The sequence below is a fragment of the Trachypithecus francoisi genome, unplaced genomic scaffold (genome assembly GCF_009764315.1).
Source record: "Trachypithecus francoisi isolate TF-2019V2 unplaced genomic scaffold, Tfra_2.0 Lachesis_group3, whole genome shotgun sequence".
Lineage (NCBI taxonomy): Eukaryota > Metazoa > Chordata > Mammalia > Primates > Cercopithecidae > Trachypithecus > Trachypithecus francoisi.
Genome location: NW_022681468.1, coordinates 44,361,809 through 44,389,231, shown reverse-complemented (window position 1 = coordinate 44,389,231; position 27,423 = coordinate 44,361,809). Strand labels below are relative to the sequence as shown.

General features: G+C 36.0%; 1 protein-coding gene across 2 annotated transcripts in view; it reads left to right on the top strand.

Annotated features, from left to right (window-relative positions):
* The window catches only part of MNAT1 (MNAT1 component of CDK activating kinase), a 244,754-nt gene that overhangs the window by 67,309 nt on the left and 150,022 nt on the right, over window positions 1–27,423 (top strand). For both annotated transcript variants that reach the window (XM_033187826.1, XM_033187825.1), the window contains 3 exons: window positions 8,356–8,459; window positions 12,324–12,464; window positions 19,367–19,492. In XM_033187826.1, the coding sequence (XP_033043717.1) occupies window positions 8,356–8,459; window positions 12,324–12,464; window positions 19,367–19,492 (371 nt within the window). The remainder of the gene's footprint in view (window positions 1–8,355; window positions 8,460–12,323; window positions 12,465–19,366; window positions 19,493–27,423) is intronic.

Sequence of the window (27,423 nt, the reverse complement as noted above, 5' to 3'; positions counted from 1 at the left end):
CAGGAGTTTGAGATCAGCCTGGACAACATAATGAGACCTATCTCTACCAAAATTTAGAAAATTAGCTGGGTGTAGTGGCACACGCCTGTAGTCCCAGCTACTTGGGAGGCTGAGGTGGATTGCTTAAGTCTAGGAGTCCAAGACTACAGTGAACCGTGGTTGCGCCACTGCACTCCAACCTAGGCAACAGAGCATGACCATGTCTCAAAATACCAAAAAAACAGAAAACAAAAAAGGAAATTGAACAATATAGATGACAATTATGGCCTATATAAGGAAGAAGCACAACTCTAATTAAAGGCTAGAATTTGCTGTATGTCATTAACTTAGAGAATGACTATATACTTATTATGTATGTTTTAAGTTAAAGTATTTGAAGAGAGAGATAGGTGTATGTGTGTGTTTCCCTCCTTTAACAGATCTATTTAAATAATCAACTATAAATCCTCATTGTGTTGATTAAAGAGTGGTTCTACTCTATTTAAAGATATTGATGATTTTTGGGAAGTAACCTCTTGGATTTATAGTTTATTTTCTGAACTTCAGTTCAGTTCAGTAAGTTTTTAAATTATGTTATGTGAACTGCTTTATTGATGGGGATATGTGGTATTGGTCCTCAATAAGCTCAGACTCTAAAGGGGGGGATAATTATGTTAACTAATAACTATAATTTAATGTGATAAGTCTTATAAATAGGCACTTATAAAATGCCATGGGCATACAGATAAAGCAATTAACCTAGCACTGGGAAATAGAGATATGGTTTGGTGAAGTTCAGAGAAGAGATGACATATGAGTTTGATCTTAAAAGAGGAAGAGGAGTTAACTAGATAGAAAGGGCTTGGGAAAACATTTGTAACAAAAGAAAAAGGCACCGAGATAGAAAAATGTGGGGCATGTTGGAGAATGAGCAAGTAGTCTGTTATAGGTAGAGAAAACATGAGGGGTGACTAAAAATGAGGCCTGAAAAACAGGCTGGATTAAGGAGGCCTTAGTACCATAGACAACAAAAGCAAAAATAGACAAATGGGATTATATCAAACTAAAATACTTCCTCACAGCAAAAGAAACAAAAGAGTGAAGAGATAATCTACAGAGTGGGAGAAAATATTTGCAAACCAGAAATCTGATAAAGGGTTAATCTCCAAAATATATAAGGAACTCAACTCAGTAGCAAGATAATACTTGATTTAAAAAATGAGCAAAGGACCTGAATAGACATTTCCCAAAAGAAGACATATGAGTGGTATATGAAAATATGCTCGGCCGGGCACGGTGGCTCACGCCTGTAATCCCAGCACTTTAGGAGGCCGAGGCGGGCGGATCACGAGGTCAGGAGATCGAGACCATCCTGGCTAACATGGTGAAACTCCATCTCTACTAAAAATACAAAAAATTAGCCAGGCGTAGTGGTGGGCACCTGTAGTCCCAGCTACTCGGGAGGCTGAGGCAGGAGAATAGTGTGAACCCGAGAGGCGGAGCTTGCAGTGAGCCGAGATCGTGCTACTATACTCCAGCCTGGGTGACAGAGCAAGACTCTGTCTCAAAAAAAAATAAATAAATAAATGTGCTCAACACCACTAATCGTCAGATAAATGCCAATTAAAATCACAAAGAGATATCATTTCACATCTGTTAGAATGTCTGTTATCAAAAAGATGAGATAAGTATTGATGAGGATGTGGAGAAAAGGGAATCCTTGTATGCTGTTGGTGGGAATGTAAATTAGTACAGCCATTTTGGAGAACAGTATGGAAGTTCCTCAAATACTAAAAATAGAACTACCATATGATCCAGTAATCCCTCTTCTGGGTCTGTAACCTATAGCCCTATTCACAATAGCTAAGATATGGAATCAACCTAAGTGTCCATCATTGGATGAATGGATAAAGAAAATGTGGTACATATACACCATGGAATACTTCAGCCTTAATAAAGAGGTAATTCTGTAATATGCAACAACATGGGTCAAGCTGGAGGACATTATGCTAAGTGAAATAAGTCAGTCACAGAAAGACAAATATGGCATGGTCTCACTTATATCTGAAATCTAAAAAAGTTGAACTTAGAGAAGTAGAGAGTAGAATGGTGGTTACCAGAGGCTGTGGGATGGATGGTGGGTGGGGAAAGGGGAGCTAGATGGAGTTAATCAGGTAAACACTGGAGAATAGCCAGTATTTTTTATTATTTTGTTGGCTAAAGGATATGAAATTTCAATTAGACAGGAGGAATGAGTTTTTGAGGTCTGTTGCACAGCATGGTGACCATAATTAATAATAATGTATATTTCAAAATTGCTAAAAGAATAGATTTCCATTGTCCTTGCTACAAAAAAATAAGCATGTCAGGTGATAGATACGTTAATTAATTAGATAAAATAGTTCCACAGTGAATACGTATATCAAAACATCACATTGTACCCCGTAGATATTTACAATTATTATTTGTCAACTGAAAAAAAAGAGGGCTTTGTCAACCAGGCTGTCAGTTAAGATTTTAACCTGTGGCTAAGAGGAGATACTAAAGAGTGAGAAATGACTTTTCAAGGGGCCATTACAGTAATTTGGATGAGAAATAATGAGGGCTTGGAGTAGATACTAACAGTGGATATAGATAAAGAGGATATTTTAGATGCAGAATATTTAAGTGGTTGATTTGATGTAGGAAGTGTGTTAGAGAGAGCAGGCAAGGATAAATTAAAATATTATGACCCGACCCCATGCAGTTGTATGGTGTTAATCAGGTAAACACGGAAGAATAGGCAGTATTTTCTATTATTTTGTTTAGTTGGGTGAAGCGTGTGCAGAAATGAGAGATGAAGTAAAAACTCTAGTTTTAGACCTGTTAAGTTTTGTTACGGTGCGGCTCCACCACTTAGTTGTTTGGCATTGTTCTGTTTGTCATCATATAAATAAAACTTTTTTTTTTTTTTTTTTTGAGACGGAGTTTTGCTCTGTTGCCGAGGCTGTAGTGCAGTGGCGTGATCTCGGCTCACAGCATCCTCCGCCTCCCGGGTTTAAGCAATTCTCTGCCTCAGCCTCCCAAGTAGCTGGGATTACAGGCACCTACCACCATGCCTGGCTAATTTTTTTTGTATTTTTAGTAGAAATGGGGTTTCACCATCTTGGCCAGGCTGATCTTGAACTCCTGACCTTGTGATCCACCCGCCTTGGCCTCCTAAAGTGCTGGGATTACAGGCATGAGCTACCACACCTGGCCAAAACTTCCTTTAAAAATTTTGTTTCATTAGCATTCTATTTTGTGTTTTATTCATACTTTTAAAGATAATTAGTTAGATGTCTGTGATATCTGTATTGACTATTTGTGTTAATCAGAAGTATAAAATGTTAATTTAATGGACATTTACTATGTACCAGACTGAGCTGTACACACATTATCTCACATAATTTTTGAAACGCTAAGAGACAGGCATTTTTATTCCTATTTTGCATTTGGAGAAGAGGCACAGAGAGCTTAAGTATTGTGCCCAAGATTGCATTGCTAGTAAAGAATGGAGCCAAATTGTAAATATAGGATTTTCTTACTCTCTGAGTCTAGAAAATGGAGTTCTATGGAATTATTAGAGATGAGAGAAAAAAGGTAGGTTGGGGCCATATTTTGAAGGATATTAAAGACATTTGAACTCAATCTTATAGGTAGAAGGGTGCTGTTGAAGATAAATGTTTAAGTCTGGAGTGAGAGGACTAGAGTTAGTAGGGTGCCTCAGAGGGTCAGTGTTTGAGGATTCATAAATTGGAGATTGAGGTAATTTTGTTGCATAAATTTCATTATGAATCTTTTGAACATGAATATAAAAATGAAAATGTTATAATTTAGAATAATAGCATCAAACATTTTCAATAGAAGGGGCACACATGAAGATGGACTTTCTTATGGCATTAACAATAGGCTCTTTTCTGTGGTTATGACAATCTATACATAAAATTCTTGTTCCTTATGGCTCCAGGGATTATCTCAAAGGTTTATTCTTAGTTTCATAATGAACAGATTATTCTTTTGGTGCAAAACAGATTATTCTTTTGGTGCAGAGAATTCTTATTTTAAAAGGGTGAGAAAGTCCTAAGGGCTTTTAAAAATAAATTCTAGATGTCAAAAAGACTTCAAAATTGTACTTAAATAACATTAAATCTTTCAGAAAATACAATAGGCTTTTTGTTTGCTTTTAATACTTGACTAAAGGCAGGTCAATATCTGAGCTAAACTAGTAAACAGATAAAGAGTCAAATGATTGTTATAGCAAATTAGCTTCTATTCCTTTTTATTCACGGCTGTTGTACCAACCTGATTCATTGGGTATGAATGAGACCTGCTTCATCTGAAAACTTTTAAAAATAGCAATTCACTTTTATGGTTCTTTTCTTACTTTTTAAAGGAAGAGGTTTATATTATCTGATTATGATTTGCATTTATTATTGCTGTTACCTTTGCTTCTAAATTAAAATATGAAACAAATTATTTTACTTTTATTGGAATTCATGAAGTTTTCTTTTTTAAATTTTTATTTATTCATTTATTTTTTAGAGATAGGGTCTCACTCTGTCTCCTAGGCTAAAGTGCATTGGTACCATCATAGCTCACTGTGGCCTGAAACTCCTGGGCTCAAGTGATCCTCCTGCCTCTACCTCCCAAGTAGCTAGAACTACAGGTGTGTGCCACCACACTTGGTTAAGTTTTTAATTTTATTTTTTTGGTAGAGATGGGGCCTTATTATGTTGACCAGGCTGGTCTCAAACTCCTGACCTCAAGTGATCCAGAACTCATAAAGTTTTTAATAAGCATAAAAGAAATTGTTTGTATAAAAACAGATTAATTTCACTTAAGATTTAAGTTACCTATTTCTGGGCTCTAATGTAAAAGTTAAAATCAGTAGTAAACTGTCTAGTTTGCTAATAAACAGTGTTTTTTAAACTGCTTTAAACATATTAGTAGAGCTCTACATGGAATATCAATTTGACCACTTACTTTTCAGTAGATTCATACCATAAGAAACCAAGATTATTTAGTCCTGTCGTTTTGAACCTTCCTCCTTTGCCATGTTCAAATCTGTACTTATAAAGGTTATTTTAATTAAATCTGTAATTATAAAGGTAATTATAAATGTTGGGTATTAGTTTATTTTTTTCTCTCATGATAATTCAACAAGTATTTCTTTAGCCCTTACCAGATGAGAAGTTTTTTCTTTTTTTCTTTTTTTAGAAAAGTAGACTTTTTTTAAATGAAGTTTTAGATTCATAGCAAAATTGAGCAGAAAGTACGGAGAGTTCCTATATATCTCTTCCCTCTACATGTGCACAGTGCACAGCCTCCCCCACTATTAACATCCTGCACCAGAGTGGTACATTGTTACAATCAATGAACCTACATTGACATATGATTATCACACAAAGTCTGTAGTTTACACTAGGATTCATTTTTGGTGCTGTACACCCTATGAGTTTTGACAAACATATAATAATGTGTATCTACCATTATATCATATAGTCATTTTTAACTGTTCTAAAAATCCTCTGTGTTTTTCTGTGTGTTTATTCCTCCCTACCCCAACCCCTAGCAAACACTGTTCTTTTTAGTTTTTATAGTTTTGACTTTTCCAGAATGTTATATAGTTGGAATCATACAGTATGTAGCCTTTTCAGATTGGCTTCTTTCACTTAGCAATATGCATTTAAATTTCCTCTGTGTCTTGGCTTTATAGCCGATTTCTTTTTAGTGCTAAATAATATTACATTTTTTTTTTTTTATCTACTGAAGGATGTCTTGGTTGCTTCCAAATTTTGGCAATGATTAATAAAGCGGCTGTAGCCATTCATGTGTGGGTTTTTGTGTGAACATATGTTTTCAATTCATTTGGGTAAATACCTAGGTGCTTGATTGCCAGATTATATGATAGAGTGTGTTTAGTTTTGTTAGAAACTAGGAAACCATCTTCCAAAGTGGCTGTACCATTTCGCATTCCCAACAGCAAGGAACGAGAGTTCCTGTTGCTCCAGATCTGCACCAGCATTTTATGTTGTCATTGGAGTTTTGCCATTCTAATCGGAGTACAGTAGAAGTAGTGGAAGTGATAATAAAGATGAATCAGACCTAGAAACTGCCCTCAAAACTTAGACAATTCTTTTAGTCTAAGTTTTGGTGCCAGTTATCCTTCTAATAGGTCAGACAAGTTGTGCACATTGAAAATCATTATACAGGGTAGAAAGTGGGTAAATGCCAGCAAAGTGGTATTAGATAATGTATTATAAGCATTCAGGGATGGAGAGATTGTAACTGCAAAGTGTCTCATAAGGAGGAGCTGGTGATTAAAATGGGTACAGAAGGGTGAGTCATATGTGGATATTCACTGTTGTTCTGGGTTGAGGTTGGTACTGTGATGAGCCCTGTGGGTAGGGAACAGTTTAATCACAGGTATGGAAATGGGAAAGTGTAGGGGCATACAAATGCAGAGGACTGCTAGGTAGCATTGGTTTTCAGGCATTGAGAGAAATGACACAACTAGTTTTGTAGGCATTGTAGATAAAAGTTCAGGTTTGGAATCAGATAACCTAGGTTAATGGCTGGGCATGGTGGCTCACAGCAGTAATCCCAGCACTTTGGGAGGCCAAGGCAGGTGGATTACTTGAGGCCAGGAGTTCAAGACCAGCCTGTGAAACCTTGTTTCTACTAAAATATACAAAAATTAGCCAGGCACGGTGGTGCATGCCTGCAATCCAAGCTACTTGGGAGGCTGAGGTTGGATCTGGTAGATGTTGAGGATGGTGAGAGTTGTGAAAAATCATTGGATTTGGTTGCTGAGAGGATGGCCTATTAAATACAAGGGGTAGATTGTGAGTGGTGGGTAAAGATAGTGGAATCACCATTTTAACTAAGGATCATAGGTAACTTTTTGAGAGTGCTGCTTGTCTGGAGCCTCCCTCTGACTGTTTTGTGTCAGGACTAGAGTGTGATTTATGAAGATTGTCCTACATTGCATCCTAGCCAGATTCCCTGACTTATTTTCTTTTCCACTTTATGTTAAAAAACTGGAGAAGTTGCTAGAGGATAATTGCTTCTCATTTTCTCTCAATTCTTCCACATTTAAAATTGCGTATGATAAAACTGAATAGACTTTTGCCTTTATACCTAAATGAGCCTGGATTTTCAACAGTGATTATGATAAATTGATGTTCTGAAATACGTAGGCCTCTTGAGAAGACAAAAATGAAATTATATATCACATTGGTCATCTGAGTCTGTTTGATGGCTTTACTCAACAAAACAAGCAAATCTGTGTTGGTCCTCCAGTATTACTTTTTAACTCTTATAAGCTATTAAAGGAAAGAGTGAGATGGGGAAGCAATCTGTAGAAACCCAAGGGATAGAGCAGAGTTATTTAGGGTAGATCCGTCTTGTTTGTAGGACAAGAAGCAGGAAGCAGTGGTAAGTAATTGGAGAAGGGGTGGAAAGGCTAATAATGGATGTAGAAAGATTACAAGGGAAACTTGAACTGAATTATGGAACAGGAGAGTCTTACTGATATGGATTGCTCCATATGAATTTATATATAGCAAGAGGGTCTTTTTTTTAATTGTTCAGAGTATTATAGTAACTTTGATTTACATATAGAAAATTAGAAGGGAATATGGCATTTATAATTTAAATTATTTTGATTTGGAATTATAAAAAGAGAGTTCTAATTCACAGAAAATTTAGTAGTATCTAAACATGTCTCAGTGGTTCTCTTAAATTCTTTTAGTCTAAGTTTTGGTGCCAGTTTATCCTTTATTTTTCTTCTTAAGTTCCAACTCTTTTATTTCATACGTTTCTAGAGCTGGACTACAAGGTTTGGAATCAGGTTTGGAGGTAATTCAAGCCTGTGCCTACTCATGTTGGAGACCATTGGAATGGGGATAAAACCTGTTTTTTGTTTGATATCAATTATACAAATATATGATTTTTTAACTCTTTTTTAAATTCCGACTACTGTAGTAGATTCCAGACTTACTCTTTATATTAAAAAAATTTAAACAGTATTTTGTATGCTTTTAAAGCTAGAGAGGGGACTATAAAAATCAGATCTAATTAAGTATGGCAAGCATGTATCTTAGGTTTTCTGGAGTGATCCTGACATTAGGTATTTTGTGCGAGTCAGACAGTCTGTCCTTGTATTTGGCTTGGAAAACATGGTTACCGTAACTAGAGCTAGTCTCTAAAATAGGTAGCTGATTAAAAGGTCACAAATAGAGCTATAAAGAATGACATCCTAACAAATGAGTCTCTGTGGTATTTGTTTTTTATTATCTACTCAAGATTTATATTAAAAATATTTTTCATGTCATTGTTTTCTTTCTAATGCAGTTTTCAACTTGACCAACAATGTGGATTTGGACAATACCAAAAAGAAAATGGAGATATATCAAAAGGAAAACAAAGATGTTATTCAGAAAAATAAATTAAAGCTGGTCAGTGGCTAAGTATTTTCTTCTTCTTTTGTCTTAGAAACAAATGTTTCCACATGATACTTTAAAAAGACATCTTCCTTTAAACCAGTTACATTTACAAAAAATGTCTCTGAAATTTAGACCAGAAATATGAATATACACTGTATAGGTATGTAGGTAGGCAGGCACACATTACTATAGCAAAAAACACTTTGACAGCATTATGTTAGACTGTGCTTTCTTAAGGAAATGGATCCATAAGATAGGTGATTGTTAACGCTAGTTTTGCCTCCTTGTATAATTTTCCGGTAAGTGAGCATTTGGACAGTGGTCACAAAACAATGGAGGCTCATTTTTATCCTTGGACATTAATTTCTTTAAAGGAGGGAGCAAACCCAGACAGACGTTGATGGAGCTCCCAAGAGGGAGATAAAACAAGGACACTATTTATTAGAAACTAAAATGAATTCATGATTAAATCAGAGGAACACATTTGTAAACTAAGTAAACTAAGCTTAACTTTGGTTTCTCAATTAGTTACCTTTTTTGTTTTACTGAAATAGTAACATTGCTAGATATAAATATGATTTTGGTTTGTTTTAGTTGATCTCATGTTGAAGTTTGTTTTGAAAATATCTCGGCTGGGCGCGGTGGCTCACACACGTAATCCCAGCACTTTGGGAGGCTGAGGCGGGCGCATCATGAGGTCAGGAGATCAAGACCATCCTGGCAAACACGGTGAAACCCTGTCTCTACTAAAAATACAAGAAAAATTAGCCGGGCGTGGTGACGGGCGCCTGTAGTCCCAGCTTCTCGGGAGGCTGAGGCAGGAGAATGGCGTGAACCCGGGAGGCGGCGGGACTTGCAATGAGTGGGGATCGTGCCACTGCACTCCAGCCTGGGCGACAGAGAGAGAGAGACTCCGTCTCAAAAAAAAAAAAAAAAGAAAAAAGAAAAAAGAAAGAAAAAAAAAGAAAATATCTCAGGAGTCATTATTATTAAATGTATTAAAATGTATTCTATAAAGAAAAAAGAATTGTATGCATGCAAAGGATCAATTGTCTAATTTGTACACTTTAGCTATCATTTATATAGTACAGTTTGGCTTTCTAGTTGTAGGGAAAAGCAGAGGTAATTATGTTTGAGATACTTCATCAGGATTTTGTAATTAATTAGTGAAAACAAGCATATTTGGATCACATAGCATATATTTTCATCTTGTATTTAGAAGAGACTTCCTCCTTATAGTCTTAGAGCACTTTGTATTAACATTTCTTTCCTGCTGTAAAACTCTCAATGAATTGATACTACGTTTTCATTCCATTCATACCTAGCCTAGCTTTCTTTAAAAGTATCTTATTTCTGAGAGCATCAGTATGTCATTAATGTTACTCTCTTTGCCTAGTAACTTTCTCTGGAAACATCAGAAGATACATGCAGAATAGGTATGCGTAGATAAAATGTTTCATTAACCCGAAGTGTGGGGATTACACATGTGAGCCACCACTTTTATCATGAAAGGGCGTTACATTTTATCAAAGCCTTTTTCTGCATGTATTGATAAGATTATATGATTTTAATTCTTTATTTTGTTAATGTATATTAATTGATTTTGTATGTCAAACCGTCTTTCCATCCCAAGGATAATTCCCTCTTGGTTATGTTGTATGATCCTTTTAATGTGCAGTTGGATTCAGTTTATAAGTATTTTGCTGAGGAGTTTTGCATTTTTGTTCATCAGGGATATTGGCTCGCAGTTTTCTTTCCTTGTGGTGTCTTTGTCTGGTTTTAGCATCAGGGTAATAATGCTGGCTTCATAAAACGAGTTTGGAAGTGTCCCTCTCTTCTATTTTTTAGAAAAGTTTGAGAAGGATTGATATTAATTCTTCTTTAAATGTTTGGCATTATTCACCACTGCAGCCTTTTCTCTGTTAGGAGGCGTGATTACTGATTCAGTGTCCATACTAGTTCTAGGTCTTTTCAGATTTCCTATTTCTTCATAATTTGGTCTTAGTAGGTTGTATGTTTCTAGGAATTTGTCCATTTCTTCTAGATTAACTGAAGTGTATAATTGTTGGTGTGTAATTGTTCATACTAGTCTCATGATCCTTTTATTTCTGTGGCATCAGTTGTAATGTCTCCTCTTTCATTTCTGATTTTGAGTCTCTCTTTCATAGTCTTGCAAAGAGTTTGTCAATTTTATCTTTTCAAAAAAACTTAATTTTGTTGATTTTTTTCTGTTCTTTTTCTATTTTATTTATTTTTGCTCTAATCTTTGTTATTTCTTTTAATACTTTGTTCTGCTAATTTTGAGCTCAGCTTGTTACTAAATTTCTAGCTCCTTGAGACGTAAAGCCAGGTTGTTATTTGAGATCTTTCCTTTCTTTTAAAGTAGGTGTTTATCACAAGAAACTTCCTTCTTAGTACTGCTTTTTCTGTATCCCTTAAGTTTTGGTATGCTATGTTTTTGTTTGTGTTTGACCTGAGGTATTTTCTAATTTCCTTTTTGATTTCTTTGACCCAATGATTATTTGAGTTTATTGTTTAATTTTCACATATGTGCATATTTGTGAGTTTTCCAGCTTTCCTTCTGCTATTGATTCCTGGTTTTATTCCATTGTGGTCAGGAAAGATACTTGGTATGATTTCAGTCTTCTTAAATTTGTTAAGACTTGTTTTGTGACCTAACTTGTGACCTATCCTGTAGAAAGTTCTGTATGTGCTTGGGAAGAGTGTGTATTCCGCTGCTGTTGAGTGGAATAACAACTAACAGACATAGACAGAACTATAAAGTTGTTTTAAGACTTCTGTTTCCTTATTGATCTTCTTTCTGAAAGTTCCATCCATTATTGAACGTGAGTTAAGTCTCCTACTGTTACTATATTGCTATTTCTCCCTTTAGTTGTCAGTTTGCTTTATATATTTAGTTGTTTATAATTGTTATATCTTTCTATATGTTGACCGTTTTATCATTATATAATGTTCTTTGTCTCTTTTGACAGTTTTTTAATGAAAGTCTATTTCGTCTCTTATTATGTTCTTTGTTTCAGTGAACGGTGCCAGCATTCATCTAGGTGTTCAATCCATATTTGGTCAGTCTTCATATTCTGTTGATGATCACTCTTTATCATGTTTTAAGCCTCATCCCCACTCTAATTAGATTATTACTGTATTTAGGGCTCTTATTTCTATTCTTTCTTTTCTTTTCTTTTTTTTTTTTGAGATGGAGTCTCACCCTGTTGCCCAGGCTGGAGTGCAATGGCATGAACTTGGCTCACTGCAATCTTCATCTCCTGGGTTCAAACGATTCTCCTGCCTCAGCCTCCCAAGTAGCTGGGATTACAGGCATGTGCCACCATGCCTGGCTAATTTTTTGTATCTTTAGTAGAGACAGGGTTTCACCATGTTGGCCAGGCTGATCTCAAACTCCTGACCTTGTGATCCACCTGCCTTGGCCTCCCAAAGTGCTGGGATTACAGGCACGAGCCACTGCATAGGGCTCTTATTTCTTATCTGGATTATTTGAATATACTTCTAACTATTCCTCCTATTGTCAGTCTTGAATCCAATTGATCTTTATGTATATCTTTCTGTTTCTAGTCATCTTTTTAAACTCATCCCTCAAATTCCCTTAATATGTTCCCAGTGGCCTTAGTATAGCAAAATCCACTAGTATGTTATAACAGAATAGTTATTCTGTTTAATAGTAACATGTCTACATGAAATAAAGTAAATTCTATTTCCCTCAATATGGAATTGCTACATTATTAAATAATAAGTGACTAGTGTGTTTTATGCTTCCAATAAAGAAAGTATTAGAGTGTGGTATATGATTGCTCTTGGCTCCCAAATTTATTCCATGCCATATATAAATTTTTGTTTTAGACTCGAGAACAGGAAGAACTGGAAGAAGCTTTAGAAGTGGAACGACAGGAAAATGAACAAAGAAGATTATTTATACAAAAAGAAGAACAACTGCAGCAGATTCTAAAAAGGAAGAATAAGCAGGCTTTTTTAGATGAGCTGGTATGTATTAATGCTAATTGTGATTGTAAATTAGCACAAGGATTTACCTTTCCTAGTAGGCTGAATGATGGCATTTAAAGGGCATTTCCAGTGTTTGTAATCTGGTTTACCTTTAGTTTTGTTGGTTATGTATTGGTATCAGTGTATTTATTGCTGAATAAGAGGTTGCCCCCCACCCACACTGAACAGTATATTTTTATGTTCACAATTCCGAGGGCTAGGAATTTAAGTGGTTCTTTTGGGCTTCTCTGCTTCCCTAATGTATTCTCAGGACACCTCTCCGTGTGGTTTTGATAGCGATAGGAGGCAGCCAAATGCCTAGGCAGATAGGGACGGGTACCCGGAGAAACCCCACCTCCATGTCGAAGACAGTTTAAAATGTGAAAGCCAAGCTACAAGTCAAATCCTTGGACCAGATTGAGAACTTGTCCTCCTCTTTGGTGTGCTTTCCTCTGACTGATCCCCACTCTTCACCTATTTTATATATGCCTACCCTTTCCTAATTGGTTTTCTACACTGTCATGCACACCTTTGGGTAGTGTCTTCACTTCAGCCTTTTTGCATACTCATAAGCTAATTCAGCACATACTCCTCATCCTGTGCCTATAAAGACCCCAGACTCAGTAACTAGAGGAAGAGACAACCTGACTTTGGGGAAGACGACCTACCCTTCCTCTGACCTCTCCAGCTCCCCTCTCTGCTAAGGGCTGTTTTCGTCACTTAATAAAATTATCGCCTTCACCATTTTTAACCATCCCTGTGACCTCATTCTTCTTGGATGCCAGACAAGAGCTTGGGACCCACTGAGTGTCAGTACCCAGAAAGGCTGCCACACTGGCACTTTGTCCTTGCTGGTGGAGAGCAGCTGCCCCAGGTGACAAGGCCAGAAGCCAACCGAGCTGCTAACACATTGCCGTCTGATGGCGGAACTAAAGGAGCACTATAACAACTCCCCTGGGGCTTTTGGGTTGTGGGCACCCTCACCTGGGCACTGCCACGTTCCCCTTGAGGCAACATGCCTGGTCTGGCTGTGGGCCCCACATGGAGTTTGCTTCTGTGTCTGTGCCTGGAGCAGATGGCTGGGTCCTGCACTTGCTTGCTTGTGCCTGGCGTGACTGTGGGCCCCATGCAGAACTTGTTCCTGTGTTGGTGCTTGGAGCAGCCAGCTAGATCTGCACTGACTCACCCACGTGCTCCCTCCCACATGGGGTTGGGTGCAGTGGGTCTAGTAGAGGGGAGTCCTTACCGTGAATCTAGTGAAGGGGCTGACTACATCAGAAACTGGATCAATTTCTGTAACATTTTGATTGTACTTCTCACATGTTGGCTCAGGGTTACAAGAGAGAATATTTCAAGAATAAGGAAGTAGAAGATGCTAACATTTTAGGGCTTGGGCTAGGAAACTGGTGCAGCATTGATTCCACCATATTAGCAAAAGAGCCCACTCAGTTTCAAAGGGAATGGATATAGATCTCACCTCCTAATGGGAGTGTGATGGCCATCTTTAGTCCACACAGTATGTACTGGGGAAAACTATGTTTTTCTAGAATTTGGCAAAATATAAATTCATTTAGGATACTCAATCTCTATCCCAATATCAGTTTAGTGATAAGAATTATGAAAATGACTTTCATTTTCATATTATAATTTGTCTTAACCTTATGCCTATTTATTTATATCTTGCCAACTATGAAGGATTTAAAGTGATTTCCTAGATATTGTTTGTGGACATGCCACTACTTACTTTGTGTAACTCGAAGAACGATGTTAAAGTGAGGTTCTAGTATATTTTACTTATATATTTTTCTTTTTCTTTTTTTTTTTTTTTTTTGAGACGGAGTCTTGCTCTGTCTCCCAGGCTGGAGTGCAGTGGCGCAATCTCGGCTCACTGCAAGCTCCGCCTCCCGGGTTCCTGCCATTCTCCTGCCTCAGCCTCCCGAGAAGCTGGGACAACAGGTGCCCGCCACCACGCCCGGCTAATTTTTTTTTTTTTTTTGTATTTTTAGTAGAGTCAGAGTTTCACCGTGTTTGCCAGGATGGTCTCGACCTCCTGACCTCGTGATCCGCCTGCCTCAGCCTCCCAAAGTGCTGGGATTACAGGCGTGAGCCATTACTTATATATTTTTAAAAAGCTTTTTATTTAATATCCATTTTATTTTCAGATGAGAGAGTGACATTGTAACTGAGATGAGCCAGTATATTCTTAATAGATTGTTTATATGGCTTTAAGCTAACTGACTAAAATACATTGTTTCTGAAGCACTTTTCTCCTGATTAATGCTATTTTTCTAATAATGAGCTCGTTTTGGCTCCATGCTGAAGTTTATATTGACTCTGTTTACTTTGTGACGGTATATTTTATATTTTTGCATGAAAAAATAGTGTATTTTCGCTTGAAAGAAATAGCAGTGTTTTTGCAAATTTTTGTTTTCCAGAAATTAGCTTCCTACGTTAGTCAGCCTTGTTAGATAATGACAGTAATAATAACTAAGGTTTATGAAGTGTTTCATGGATTTGTTACTATATTACTTGATATTTATAACCCTGTATGATATTGATGACTTCACAAACTAGAAAATCTTCCTCTCCAGGAAAGTCTTTTTGCATTCTTCTCTTTCCCTTTATGTTCATATAATTTATTTCCCTGAGGCTTTTGTGTTTGTGTGTGTGTGTGTGTGTGTGTGTGTGTGTGTGCGTGCGCAGTGTTAATATACTTTCTTGTCTAGTTGATAATGCTATTATCCTATGATTGGGGAAAATATGTATATGTGTGTTTTTCTACTGTGCTTTTGCCAAAAAAGCATATAAGTCAGTTAACCAAGAGTTAAAAAAAAAAAAGAAAGCGAGATTACTTAAATTGTAAGGAGGTGTGAAACTAAAAGAAAAATAAGGGTAAGGACATTAATGAGGCTTAGATAGAAAATGCTGTCATAAAACTCCATTTTCTATGAGTGGAATGTGAATTTGACTCTAAAAATGAGGACAGCAGAATATTAAATAGAGTAATGATGCTTTCTGTAGCAACTTTCATTAGTTCTTTCTTGAAACTATTAAGTGGCAGGTATGGCTTTAACAGTGAAATGACATGTTGTGTTTTATGTTTTTGTAGCTGTTTGGTGAGAAATTGAAAACTTTAAAAAATGAATTAGTAAACTGATGTTACTAATTATTAGTATATAATTACTAATTATAATTGTTTTGTTGAAAGATTCTTCCCCTTATCATTTTATACAAAGAGTTACAGGCTCTTTTTTGAATAATGCTTCTCTTCTATATAATTAGTTGAATTAATCCCAAATATAGAACTTTGATAGAAAAATATACTTTTAACATTTTATGTTCCATCTAATAAAAAAGGTTTTTAGATTTTATTTTGAGGTTAGCCAGCTTTGCATAACAATTATTCTTGCATATTCTTTTTCCTTTTTTTTGAGACGGAGTCTTGCTCTGTGCCCTAGCTGGAGGGCAGTGGTGTGATCTTGGCTCACTGCAACCTCCACCTCCTGGGTTCAAGCAATTCTCTGCCTTAGCCTCCTGAGTTGCTGGGATTGCAGGTGCCTGCCACCATGCCCAGCTAACTTTTTTGTATTTTTGGCAGAGATGGGGTTTCACCATCGTGGCCAGGCTGGTCATGAACTACTGACCTTGTGATCCACCCGCCTTGGCCTCCCAAAGTGCTGGGATTACTGGCATGAGCCACCGCGCCTAGCCGCATATTCTTTTAGTCTTTAAAGTACTGTTTTGCTGCCTCACTGAGCTGCTATTGGCATGAAACTCGCCTTTGATTCAGTAAGGCATGAAGCAAGATGTGAAACTACCATTGTTGTACATTGTGTGTAATCTGGAGTTAATATTGATTTTTGTGAGTTCTTTCTCCCACTTCCTGTTTTCCTCACCTGCAAGTCATTACTGCACATACTTTCCTCACTGTTTAGATCATATAACATGGTGGTTAAATAATTCTTAGTAATTTACTGTATTCATTAGTGCAATTAATTACAACAGATTGGTTTAGAATACCACTGCAGTTTGAATTTCTGGTTTTCATTTTTAAACTTATTTTTAAAGATTTTGTTATGTTTATTTTTCAGTCTTTATAAAATTTTTGTTGTAAATGTTAAAATACTTTAAATTTTTATGACTAATGAATTCATTAAATTTATTTTTATCCTCTTGAATCCTTATTAACTAAGTAAAATAATGTATTTCTTTTTCTGTATATGTTCGTGTGTGAGATTTTGTTTAAAAAACAATAGCATTTGTAAATATGTCTAGAAGCTTAATTCTTAGAATTAATCTCTGGACCTAATTTACACAAGTACTACTTATTAGAATTGTTTTCCTCCTGTTTTTGGTTCTGGTCTTTGTGCCAAAAGTCACTTTTTAACCTTTTAAAAAGTATTCGCATTATATTATACTGTATGTGACGGGATTTTAATGTTATGGTCTTAATGTTTATGGCTTAGCATTTGCAGTAATGTTGGCTAAAAGGTCCATTTATTTAATCCTAACTGTAAATTCAATTTTAAAAAACAGTTTGGAAAAAGATTTTTAAACAGGTCCTGACTTATTAAATCTTTTTATATTCCTGTTTGAAAATTCGCTTCAGTTTATGTCTTAAATTTTGTATGGGCTAATATTGTTGTCAAACGCAGTAGGTGATTTTTATTAGAAATATTGTTTGCCAGATGGCTTGCTGAAAGTCAGTTAAAATAATCTTTTAAAAATGGTCATTATAAAGCTTTTAATGAGTATTATAGGCAGTTCTTATTAAAATTTCTTTAAATATTAAACAGTGTGCCTTCAGGCAATTAATATAGGTGAGGGAATCTTTTAAGGTAAAATGTGATGCAAAGAATGAAATAACTTGAAAGGCTAAATCTGCGTGTTAGGTATTCCCCAGAGCATGCATGTTTCACATAGTTTATTTTACTCCATTAATATTTTTTGTTGTTGGAACTCCTACTTAATTCTAGTTTAACACTTAGTAATGCTTCCAGGCTTCAAAATTTGAGTGCTAAAATAGAATAAAGTAGGTTGGAACTAAATTCTTTGCTTCAGTATCAAAACTGTTTTAGATCCTTAGAATGTTTGTTTTTATTAGATTTCAGCTGTTTACCAAGACACTTTAACATTCAATTCCTTTTATGTGAATGTGAAACCAGGATTAAAACAAGCCAAAGTCTTGACTAGCAACTTTTTTTTTTGAAGTTAATACATTGCTTTGCTTTTTAAAGGAAACACCAGTTAAGGAAGAGCACTTGAATTGATTTCGAGTATAAATTGAAAAGCAATACTTTTAACTTTTTAGTTAAGGAAATTTATTTTTCTTTTGTTAGTTTCTACATGTGAAAAGATAGAATAGCTTTTAAAATATTTTTTTTGGTCACAGCCCATTAAAAATGTTCTTTAATTTTATATTTTATTATAAAATTCTTAATGTAAATCTAGAATAGCTGCAAGGAATCTTAGCAATACAGTTACTCATGCATTACTAATACTTTGTGTAGAATATAAAAGGTATTCTAGTATATTCTCCTCATACTATATTTCATCACTTTTCCTTCATTATTGTTAAAGCCAGGTCTTAATGATTTTGCCCCTTAATAAGGTTATATCTTATAAATAAATAAAATTTATGTTCTTCCATTTACTATTAAAAGTTTTAATCTTTGTAACACTGCTCTTGCAAAACACTTCTATCATAAAATCTTGGTGTGCAACTTTATTCTAAGACAATTCTATTGAATTAAGTTGCTTGAGTTATTTCTATACTGTAACCTTAAACCAATTCCTTTAAGTATATTAATTAACCACATTTGTGCCTAAAAAACTGTTAAGCTGCTAGATTTGGAAAGAAAATTAAAATCCGTATGTTTACTTTATGCTATGAAATGTTAATAATAGTTTCTTCAGGATCAAATTCTGTGTAGTCACTATTTTAACATCTATAGCCTCTTTGAACAATATGCTTTTTAGCACATAATCTTGGTATAGGAGATAAAAATGTGTTTGTACCTTCATCTTTGTTTATAGATACAGAAAATTCTCAGTCTCTTTCTGTGTGTGTGTGTGTTTGTATGTGTGTGTAGGAAAGAGAGAGAGAGAGAGATCTTTTCCTCCTGGAACCTCCTTCTGCATATGTTTTTGGGTTCTTATTTAACTGAAAACTCAGAAAGGAAAATGTCTGGATATCATTTAGTTTAGACCTTAGTTCCACAGCACTTTAAAGATGTAAGAGGACTTCTTGTTAAACAGAATAAATAGCAGTCTATGTATAAAAATTAGTAATTTGCTTATGGTATTAAAATGTGTCAGTGTGCTTAGAATTAATATGAGATATTAAAATGTTTAACTGTCATTTTGTTACTTAAGTTAAAAAACATACACTTAAATTTTAAAATTAAGTTAGAAAAGGAGAAAATAAATATGCTTTTGGTTGTACTTACAATAGTTTCATTGTGCAAAATAGAACAAGGATCATTTCCAAACGGTCTCAGGTGAAATCTAATGGGAAACAATTTCAAACTGGTCTAAATTTACTGGTAAAAAGAATGCGTCTTAGATAAACATCTGATCTAAGTTATAGTACTTTGTACTACGCTTTCTATGATTAGCTTATTTTTTTCGTTTTAATAAATGTGGTTGGTTTGCTAGTTGAAATAGGAACTTTTAATGTGGATTTTATAAAAATACTTGTTTGCAGGGTATTTTGATTTACGAGTCTACAACAGCCTTTTCTTATTATGGAATGTTAATATTTTTCGTAAAGTGTCCTCGGTAATGTGAATATTTAGTTTGACATGAAATGCTTATGGAAAGGACATAATTTAAAATAAAAGTCTTGTTGTTTTTAGTTTTCCCTTTTTACATTTCTTATTGAACTTGAACTATTCTTACAGGAGAGTTCTGATCTCCCTGTTGCTCTGCTTTTGGCTCAGCATAAAGATAGATCTACCCAATTAGAAATGCAACTTGAGAAACCAAAACCTGTAAAACCAGTGACGTTTTCCACAGGCATCAAAATGGTAAGCCTTATTTTAATTGCTTGTTTGAAAGATATTTTTTCAAGGATTATGCTTTATAATTTTACACCATTTCTATAGTAAACCGAAATGTTCAGATGTTTAAGAACAGTGTCTGATCTAGTTTTAGATGTCTGGAAATATGGATGGGCGCAGTATGAGGAAAGTGAAACAAATAATTTTCAAAGTATACAACACAAGTTTTTTGTATGTGAATTGGGTTTGTATGACTTTCTTACTCTACTTGCATTTTTAAGCTTGTAGGGTAGAAAAACATTTATAAATATTGTTTGGAGAGTAGTTACCATCTGCAGATATGAAATGGGAAAGCAAACGTATCAATGTTTTCTTCTAAACAGTTTTCTTCACATATATATTTTTTAAAAATCTGAAAGCCATTTTTTAGTTTCTAGACTGATGAATAGATTAATTTGGGTTTAAAAAAATTTATTTTATATTGTATTGTTATATTTTGTTTATTTTAGCATTCAAGGGAAAGATTTTATAAGCCAATGATGTTTTTGTATACTTTGACAGGTTTTTTTTTGTTTAGAAAATATATACTTTGGCATATTAATTTTAACATGTGTTGAACATTTAGATGTTTGAGATGTAGCCACTCTAAATATGTAACATTCAAATTCATAATTATATTTTAAAATAGTCTCAGTAGAGTAGTATAAAATATATGGTTAGAAAAGATAAATGCTTGAGGTGATGGATGTCTCAATTACTCTTTTTATTATTGCATATATGTACACAGGTATTAAAATAAAAGTATCACAAAATATGTACAGCTACTCTATATGAATTAAAAACTGGTTTTAAAAAAGTTGTGGCAGCACTACAAAGTCATGGTTATGGATTTGGACTTTGAATCCAAACAGACCTGAGTTCAACTCTCAACAACCCATTTAGCCAGCTGCTTGACATGAGCAAATTACTTTGCCTTTCTAATAAGCCTTTTTTTTCCCATCTATAAAATGGTGATGATAATACTGATCTCATAAATTTGTTGGGAAATAATGTGAACAAAGTGCACAGTATAGTACTTGGCTTATAGTAAGTAAGCTCTCAATAATTGAGGCTAGTTTTTATTGATAATAGCGAGTTGATAACACAGATGGCTATACTAATTTATTCCTTAAATCTTTACATATTTTTTATATACATAAAATTCATTTTTATACATAGTTTTAAAATTCAAGATGATGGAGGTTGCAGAATTTTTGTTTGGCTTTTATCATTGTATGCCTGCATTTCAAAGTCAGTGTTAATGACATGCAATATTGAAGTGGTGGGAGTTGACTGGTTTTACTGAGTTTACTGAGTAAACTCAGTTATTTTCAGGAATGAAGTCCTGTATTCAGATGACACAATGTAGCTACAAACTTCAGGAATGTATCCCCTATTGTAAATTGAGCATGATGAGTATGCAAGAATGAATGCCTCAAAACATTACCAAAGTATATTTTAAATTAGAGATAATGCTCTAATTTTAAGAGGCAAAGGACTGTTTCTTTCCGTTGACCCCAATGGATAAAGTCATATTTACTCTAATTTCATTGTTGCTTCCACTTTAGCAAATGTGTAGCAGCTGCTCCTGTTTTCTAGTTCTCTTCCTTTTATAGTATATGTAATATAATATTAAAATAAGATCTGGCTTACAGTCTAAGTAGAAGATACAGGAACTCATCTTAAGTCTTTTGCAACTTTTTTTTTTCCAGTTGCTAACTATAGAACTTGAAAATCTAGATACTTTGGTACTAAGTTGGCTCTACTTTTAAAATTTATCTTGAATTTACCCACTTCTCTCCCCCTCTATCATCGTGGGATAGTTGCCATCATTTCTTTTTTTTTTTTTTTTTTTTTTTTGAGACGGAGTCTGGCTCTGTCGCCCAGGCTGGAGTGCGGTGGCCGGATCTCAGCTCACTGCAAGCTCCGCCTTCCAGATTCACGCCATTCTCCTGCCTCCGCCTCCCAAGTAGCTGGGACTACAGGCGCCCAGGCGCCCGCCTCGTCGCCCGGCTAGTTTTTTGTATTCTTTAGTAGAGACGGGGTTTCACCGTATTAGCCAGGATGGTCTCGATCTCCTGACCTTGTAATCCGCCCGTCTCGGCCTCCCAAAGTGCTGGGATTACAGGCTTGAGCCACCGCGCCCGGCCATGCCATCATTTCTTTACTGTACTATTGCAGTAACATTCCACCTGGTCTCTCTGTTTATCTGTGTACCCCATAATCTAGTCTATAAGCCTTTGGGTGGTTTCCTAATAAATGAATGATGGTAAATAAACAATATTAAAAAAAATCAGCTCATCACTTCCTTGCTTACTATCTTCCTATGTCTTCCCAGTACACTTAGAATAAAATTCAGAACGCTATCTACTTTCTCACCTCTGAGAAAGGGACATTTGTACTAAGAAGTCAATGGTAAAACAGAGTTAGCCATGCAAAAATACAGGTAGAGAAAAGAGCAGTAAAGAAGGCCTAAGGTAAGAAACAGCATTTTCTAGAAACAGACAAAAGATACTGTTAAGAGACTACTTTCCCGCCGGGCGCGGTGGCTCAAGCCTGTAATCCCAGCACTTTGGGAGGCCGAGACGGGCGGATCACGAGGTCAGGAGATCGAGACCATCCTGGCTAACACGGTGAAACCCGGTTTCTACTAAAAAAAAATACAAAAAGCTAGCCGGGCGAGGTGGCGGGCGTCTGTAGTCCCAGCTACTCGGGAGGCTGAGGCAGGAGAATGGCGTAAACCTGGGAGGCGGAGCTTGCAGTGAGCTGAGATCCGGCCACTGCACTCCAGCCTGGGCGACAGAGCGAGACTCCGTCTCAAAAAAAAAACAAACAAAAAAAGAGAATACTTTCCCTACTCTGCCTTGCTCCTTATGCTCAATTCACACTGACCTTTTGACTATTCTATCTAAAGTATCTTTCTCCTGCTCCCGTCCACATTGTGTTATGCTTTTTAAAATTTTAATATAGAGACAGGGTCTCATTATGTTGCCCAGGCTGGTCTCAAACTCCTGAGCTCAAGTGATCCTCCTGCCTTGGCCTCCAAAAGTGTTAGGATCACAGGCGTGAGCTACCATGCCTGGCCTATGTTATGGTTTTTAACCCTTTATAACATATATCACTATCAGAAAGTGTCTTATGGGTACACTGTTTAATGTTTATCTTTACCGCTAGAATATAAATTCTGTGTACCTAGAACGAGGTTTGTCTCTAGTACCTATTTAATGAATGTTCACTGTGGACCTTCATTAAATATTTTTGAATGAATGACTGTATCTTACATATTAGGCTCACATTTAATGGAATGAAGATCCTGAAGTACTTTCAAGTTTCTGTGACTTTATGGTGTTTACTCTGTTTGGAATATACTTAACTGCTTATGAAAACTTTACTTATAATTTATGGCATCAATCAAGTGTGATTTTCATGAACCGTCTTTTGTGTGGAATTTAATTACATATTCTGATGCTTCCCCTAACATTTTATATGTACTTTTATTATATATTGTAGCTCCTGATTGCAATTGGCTATTTTCCATGCCTGTCTCATTTTAGATGAGCTTCCTTAAGGACATAATGTGTTCTGTGACCTAACTTTATGTGTTCTTGTGGGGACTAAATATTGTACTGTGTAATTATTCAAAACAATTTTTTGAATAAATTATTCCCATTTTTCTTAACTTCAGAGCATTTTGCTTTGCCATTGGGAGATTCACATTTGGGTAAAGAAGAATTTAATACACTGTACAGCCAAAGTAAAAAAAAAAAATTTTTTTATAGATATATCTAAATTTCCATCACTCTATCAACATTTTTACATTCCATTACCAATGAGAATTACAGATTATGTATTCCTCTTCTGTGTTCTTGTCTTTTAATTTTTACATGTAGTACATTTTGAAATTTATATAACCTGGGTAGACCTCTTAGGTAGTCAAGTGCTTTTCTTTGGCCTAAAGAGAGGCAGCATCAGATCTACATCCTTTTTTCAACTAGAGAGAATAGTTGCTGGTAGTCTCTCTGTGTTTCATAATGTTCTATTTATTTAAAAACGAAATAAATTGGAATGGCCAGATGTAAAAGTTTTTGGAGAGCACTGATTAATAAATCTGCTAACCTGAACATGATATGAACAAAATACTCTGCAATTTATTTCCTTGAGGAGATTAGGAAATATATCCATTGTGGCAAAGTTGCTTCAGCAGCATACTTTTAAAATTATTTATTTATTTTGAATTTATTTTTAGAGACAGGATCTTGTTCTGTCACTTCAAGCTGGAGTGCAGTGGTGAAATCCTAGCTCACTCTAGCCTACTTCTTGCCTCAAGCCATCCTCCTATTGCAGCCTTCCAAGTAACCGGGTTTATAGGCTCACACCACCACACTCTGGGCTAATTTTTAAGAAAATTTTTCTTTTCTTTTTTTTTTTTTTGTAGAGGAGGCAGGGTCTAGTTATGTTGGCCAGGTTGGTCTTGAACTCCTGGTCTCAAGCAATCTTGGAATGCCTCAGCTTCCAAAGTGCTAGGATTACAGGTGTGAGCCAGTGTGCTCAGGCAGGAGCATACTTTACTTTTTATTTTTTTTTGAGATGGAGTCTTGCTCTGTTGACCAGGCTAGAGTGCAGTGACACAATCTGGACTCGCTGCAATCTCTGCCCCCTGGGCTCAAGCGATTCTCCTACCTCATCCTCCCTAGTAGCTGGGACTACAGGTGGGTGCCACCACACCTGGCTATGTTTTGTAATTTTGGTAGCAGTGGGGTTTCATCATGTTGCTCAGGCTGGTCTTGAACTCCTGAGCTCAAGCCACCTGCCTGCCTTGGCCTCCCAAAGTGCTGGGATTACACTGTGCCTGGCTGAGGAGCACAGTTTTAATGATGAAAGAAGTTTCAATCTCAGCTCATCTTGGAGCAAATTTAGCAAACCTCCCTCTACTCTGCCTTTTAAAGTACTGGATGAACAGGTGGGTCTTACACCCTGGCTTTAAGGTCAGCAACCTTGAAGACTGACAAAGGGTTCAAATTCTAAAACTGAAAACTCACTACTTCGAGTACTCTCCCTTTAGCTATCCCTGAATTCTGTGAGAGCTTGTTAGCAGCAGTGCTGTTTATCTGATTACTTTTGAGTGGGAATTGAGGAGGGAGAATGTGTTACACAGATTTTCTTTTTGCCTGAAGAGGTATCTTACCCTGAGTTTGTTTTTAATAATGTTTAACGTTCTGCAGCAAGGCATATAGATTTGGAGAGGAAAAAAAATTTCTATCTTTACGTTACCTTTATGTTCTTCTGAACATCTTTCTTTGAGTGGTATTTAAGGCTTCTTCTTTTTTTTTTTTTTTTTTTTGGAGACGGAGTCTCGCTCTGTCGCCCAAGCTGGAGTGCAGTGGCCGGATCTCAGCTCACTGCAAGCTCCGCCTCCCGGGTTCACGCCATTCTCCTGCCTCAGCCTCCCGAGTAGCTGGGACTACAGGCACCTGCCACCTCGCCCGGCTAGTTTTTTGTACTTTTTAGTAGAGACGGGGTTTCACCGTGTTAGCCAGGATGGTCTCGATCTCCTGACCTTGTGATCCGCCCGCCTCGGCCTCCCAAAGTGCTGGGATTACAGGCTTGAGCCACCGCGCCCGGCCTAAGACTTCTATTACCTTTAATTTTCTGTAATCCCAGCTACTTGGGAGGCTGAGGCAGGAGAATCGCTTGAACCAGGGCGGCAGAGGTTGCAGTGAGCTGACATTGTGCCACTACACTCCAGCCTGCGCAACAAAGTGAGACTCCTTCTCAAAAAAACAAAAACAAAAGGCTGGGGGGCGGTGGCTCATGCCTGTAATCCCAGCACTTTGGGAGGACGAGGCGGGTGGATCACGAGGTCAGGAGTTGAAGACCAGCGTGGCCAAGATGGTGAAACCCCGTCTGTACTAAAAATACAAAAACTAGCTGGGCACGGTGGCAGGAACCTGTAATTCCAGCTACTTGGGAGGCTGAGGTAGAAGAATCGCTTGAACCAGGGTGGCAGAGGTTACAGTAAGCTGAGATCAAGCCATTGAACTCCAGCCTGGGCGACAGAGTGAGACTCCGTCTCAAGAAAAAAAAAGAAATCACCATTCTTTTGAGATTGTGATAAATATAAAAATGCCAAGCTTTGGTTTGTAAATATATGAATATTTTTCTTTCCTTTTATGTATCCATTTTTCTCCCCAACTGCCCATCCAGCTACTTTTTTTGAATTTTAAAATTGCCTACCTTGTTTGTCATATGTGTGCTAGCTGTTAGGTTATAAACATCTTGAGGGCAGAGGCTTCATATTTGAACATTGTTTTATATGATCATGGCTATGTAGGTACTTAAATAATATCAGATATTCATGATCAGTTTCAAACTTTCAAATGTCGGAAGTATTAACATATCTTAAAATAATGTAAAGAAAAATACTACTTAATAAGGAACTACCAAAGTGTCAAGTATAGAAGAAAGAAAATGGGCATAATGGGATTAAATTCCAGCTTTACTGTTATTAGATATGCTTCCGTGGGTAAGATATTACTTTACTCTTCTGACTTTGTTTTCTCATTTGGGAAGTTGAGAAATGCTAACGTCATATGATTGTTCAGAATATTGAAATCTATACATGAAATGCTAAAACTGGTGCCCAATGTATGCTAGCCATGTGGTAAATAGTAATAATTGGCAACCATAACGTTACCATTAATGTTTGTTATTTTTTGTAGTTAGATATATAAATGAATTATTTTATAATGCCCTTGAACCAAATGCTGAATATTGTTGTAAGTATTCTGTCACATACTTAAGTTATATTACTCTCAATGTGTGTTAAAGTATTGGATCACTTACCCCCACCCCACTGGATCAATTCCAGATGGATAATAGAAAAGTAAAACAATAAAAACATCCTTAAGAGAGTGGAAAAAAAACTAGCCACAAAGTGACAAAAGTTATATACAACATATGTAATTAATAAAAGGCTTAGATCCAGAAGGTATAAATAACTCATATATGTGATCTAGAGTCTTCAGCAGGCATTTCTAAAAATAGGATAACCAATCCTCAGCCTCATTAGTGACTGGTGAAAGAATATGCAGATTAAAATCACAACACGGCACTAAATACCCACTAGAATGGCTAAACTGGAAATAAAAATCGCAGTTGGGTCAAGGGAAAGGTAAAATTTAGAATAGCATAGTATTTACGTGAATTTATTAGTGTCAATTGTTTATTGAATGTGGAGACTGACACAGAATACAGATGAAAGTCTAAATGTTTATGAAGTTAAGTATTTTTTATTCTTTTTAGAAAAACCAATCCTGAAATGAAGGATGAAAAGTAACATTAAGCACCTATATCCCAGGGTTTGATTTTGTTGAATGCCTGCTATAAGCCAGCATGGTCTGGCTGCTGGATATGCAGGAATACAAACATTACTTAAGAATTTGTGACCTATGATACTTCTTTTTTATAATAGGTATTAATTTCTGTTTTTGTATCTTCATAAAATAGATGGTATTCCTGTTTTTACAAATGTGAAAACTGAGTCTGAGAGGTTAGATCACATTTAAAAGATGACACTGAAACTCATTTTCTTTCTATTACATCTCATATTTAATTAATGAAAATATTAATAAACTTATACATTCTGATTCAGGTATCCTCTGAGAGCTAAGATTTGAGCTCTTGTTTCTAATAGTGGGCTGATTGTATGGGCTAAGTAATTTAAGGGACAGGAGTCAGCATAATAACTTTCTTTTCCTGATCTGTTCTACGTAAAGAAAGTCAAACATAAAATGAAGTCGGATGTGCTCAACTTGGAGAGGAACCAAGGAAAGATGTATAAATATGATTAAGGTTTCTGGAAATAGATCCTTTGAGATGTGACAGAAAAGACTGAATTTATTTGTTTAATAATCTTGAGA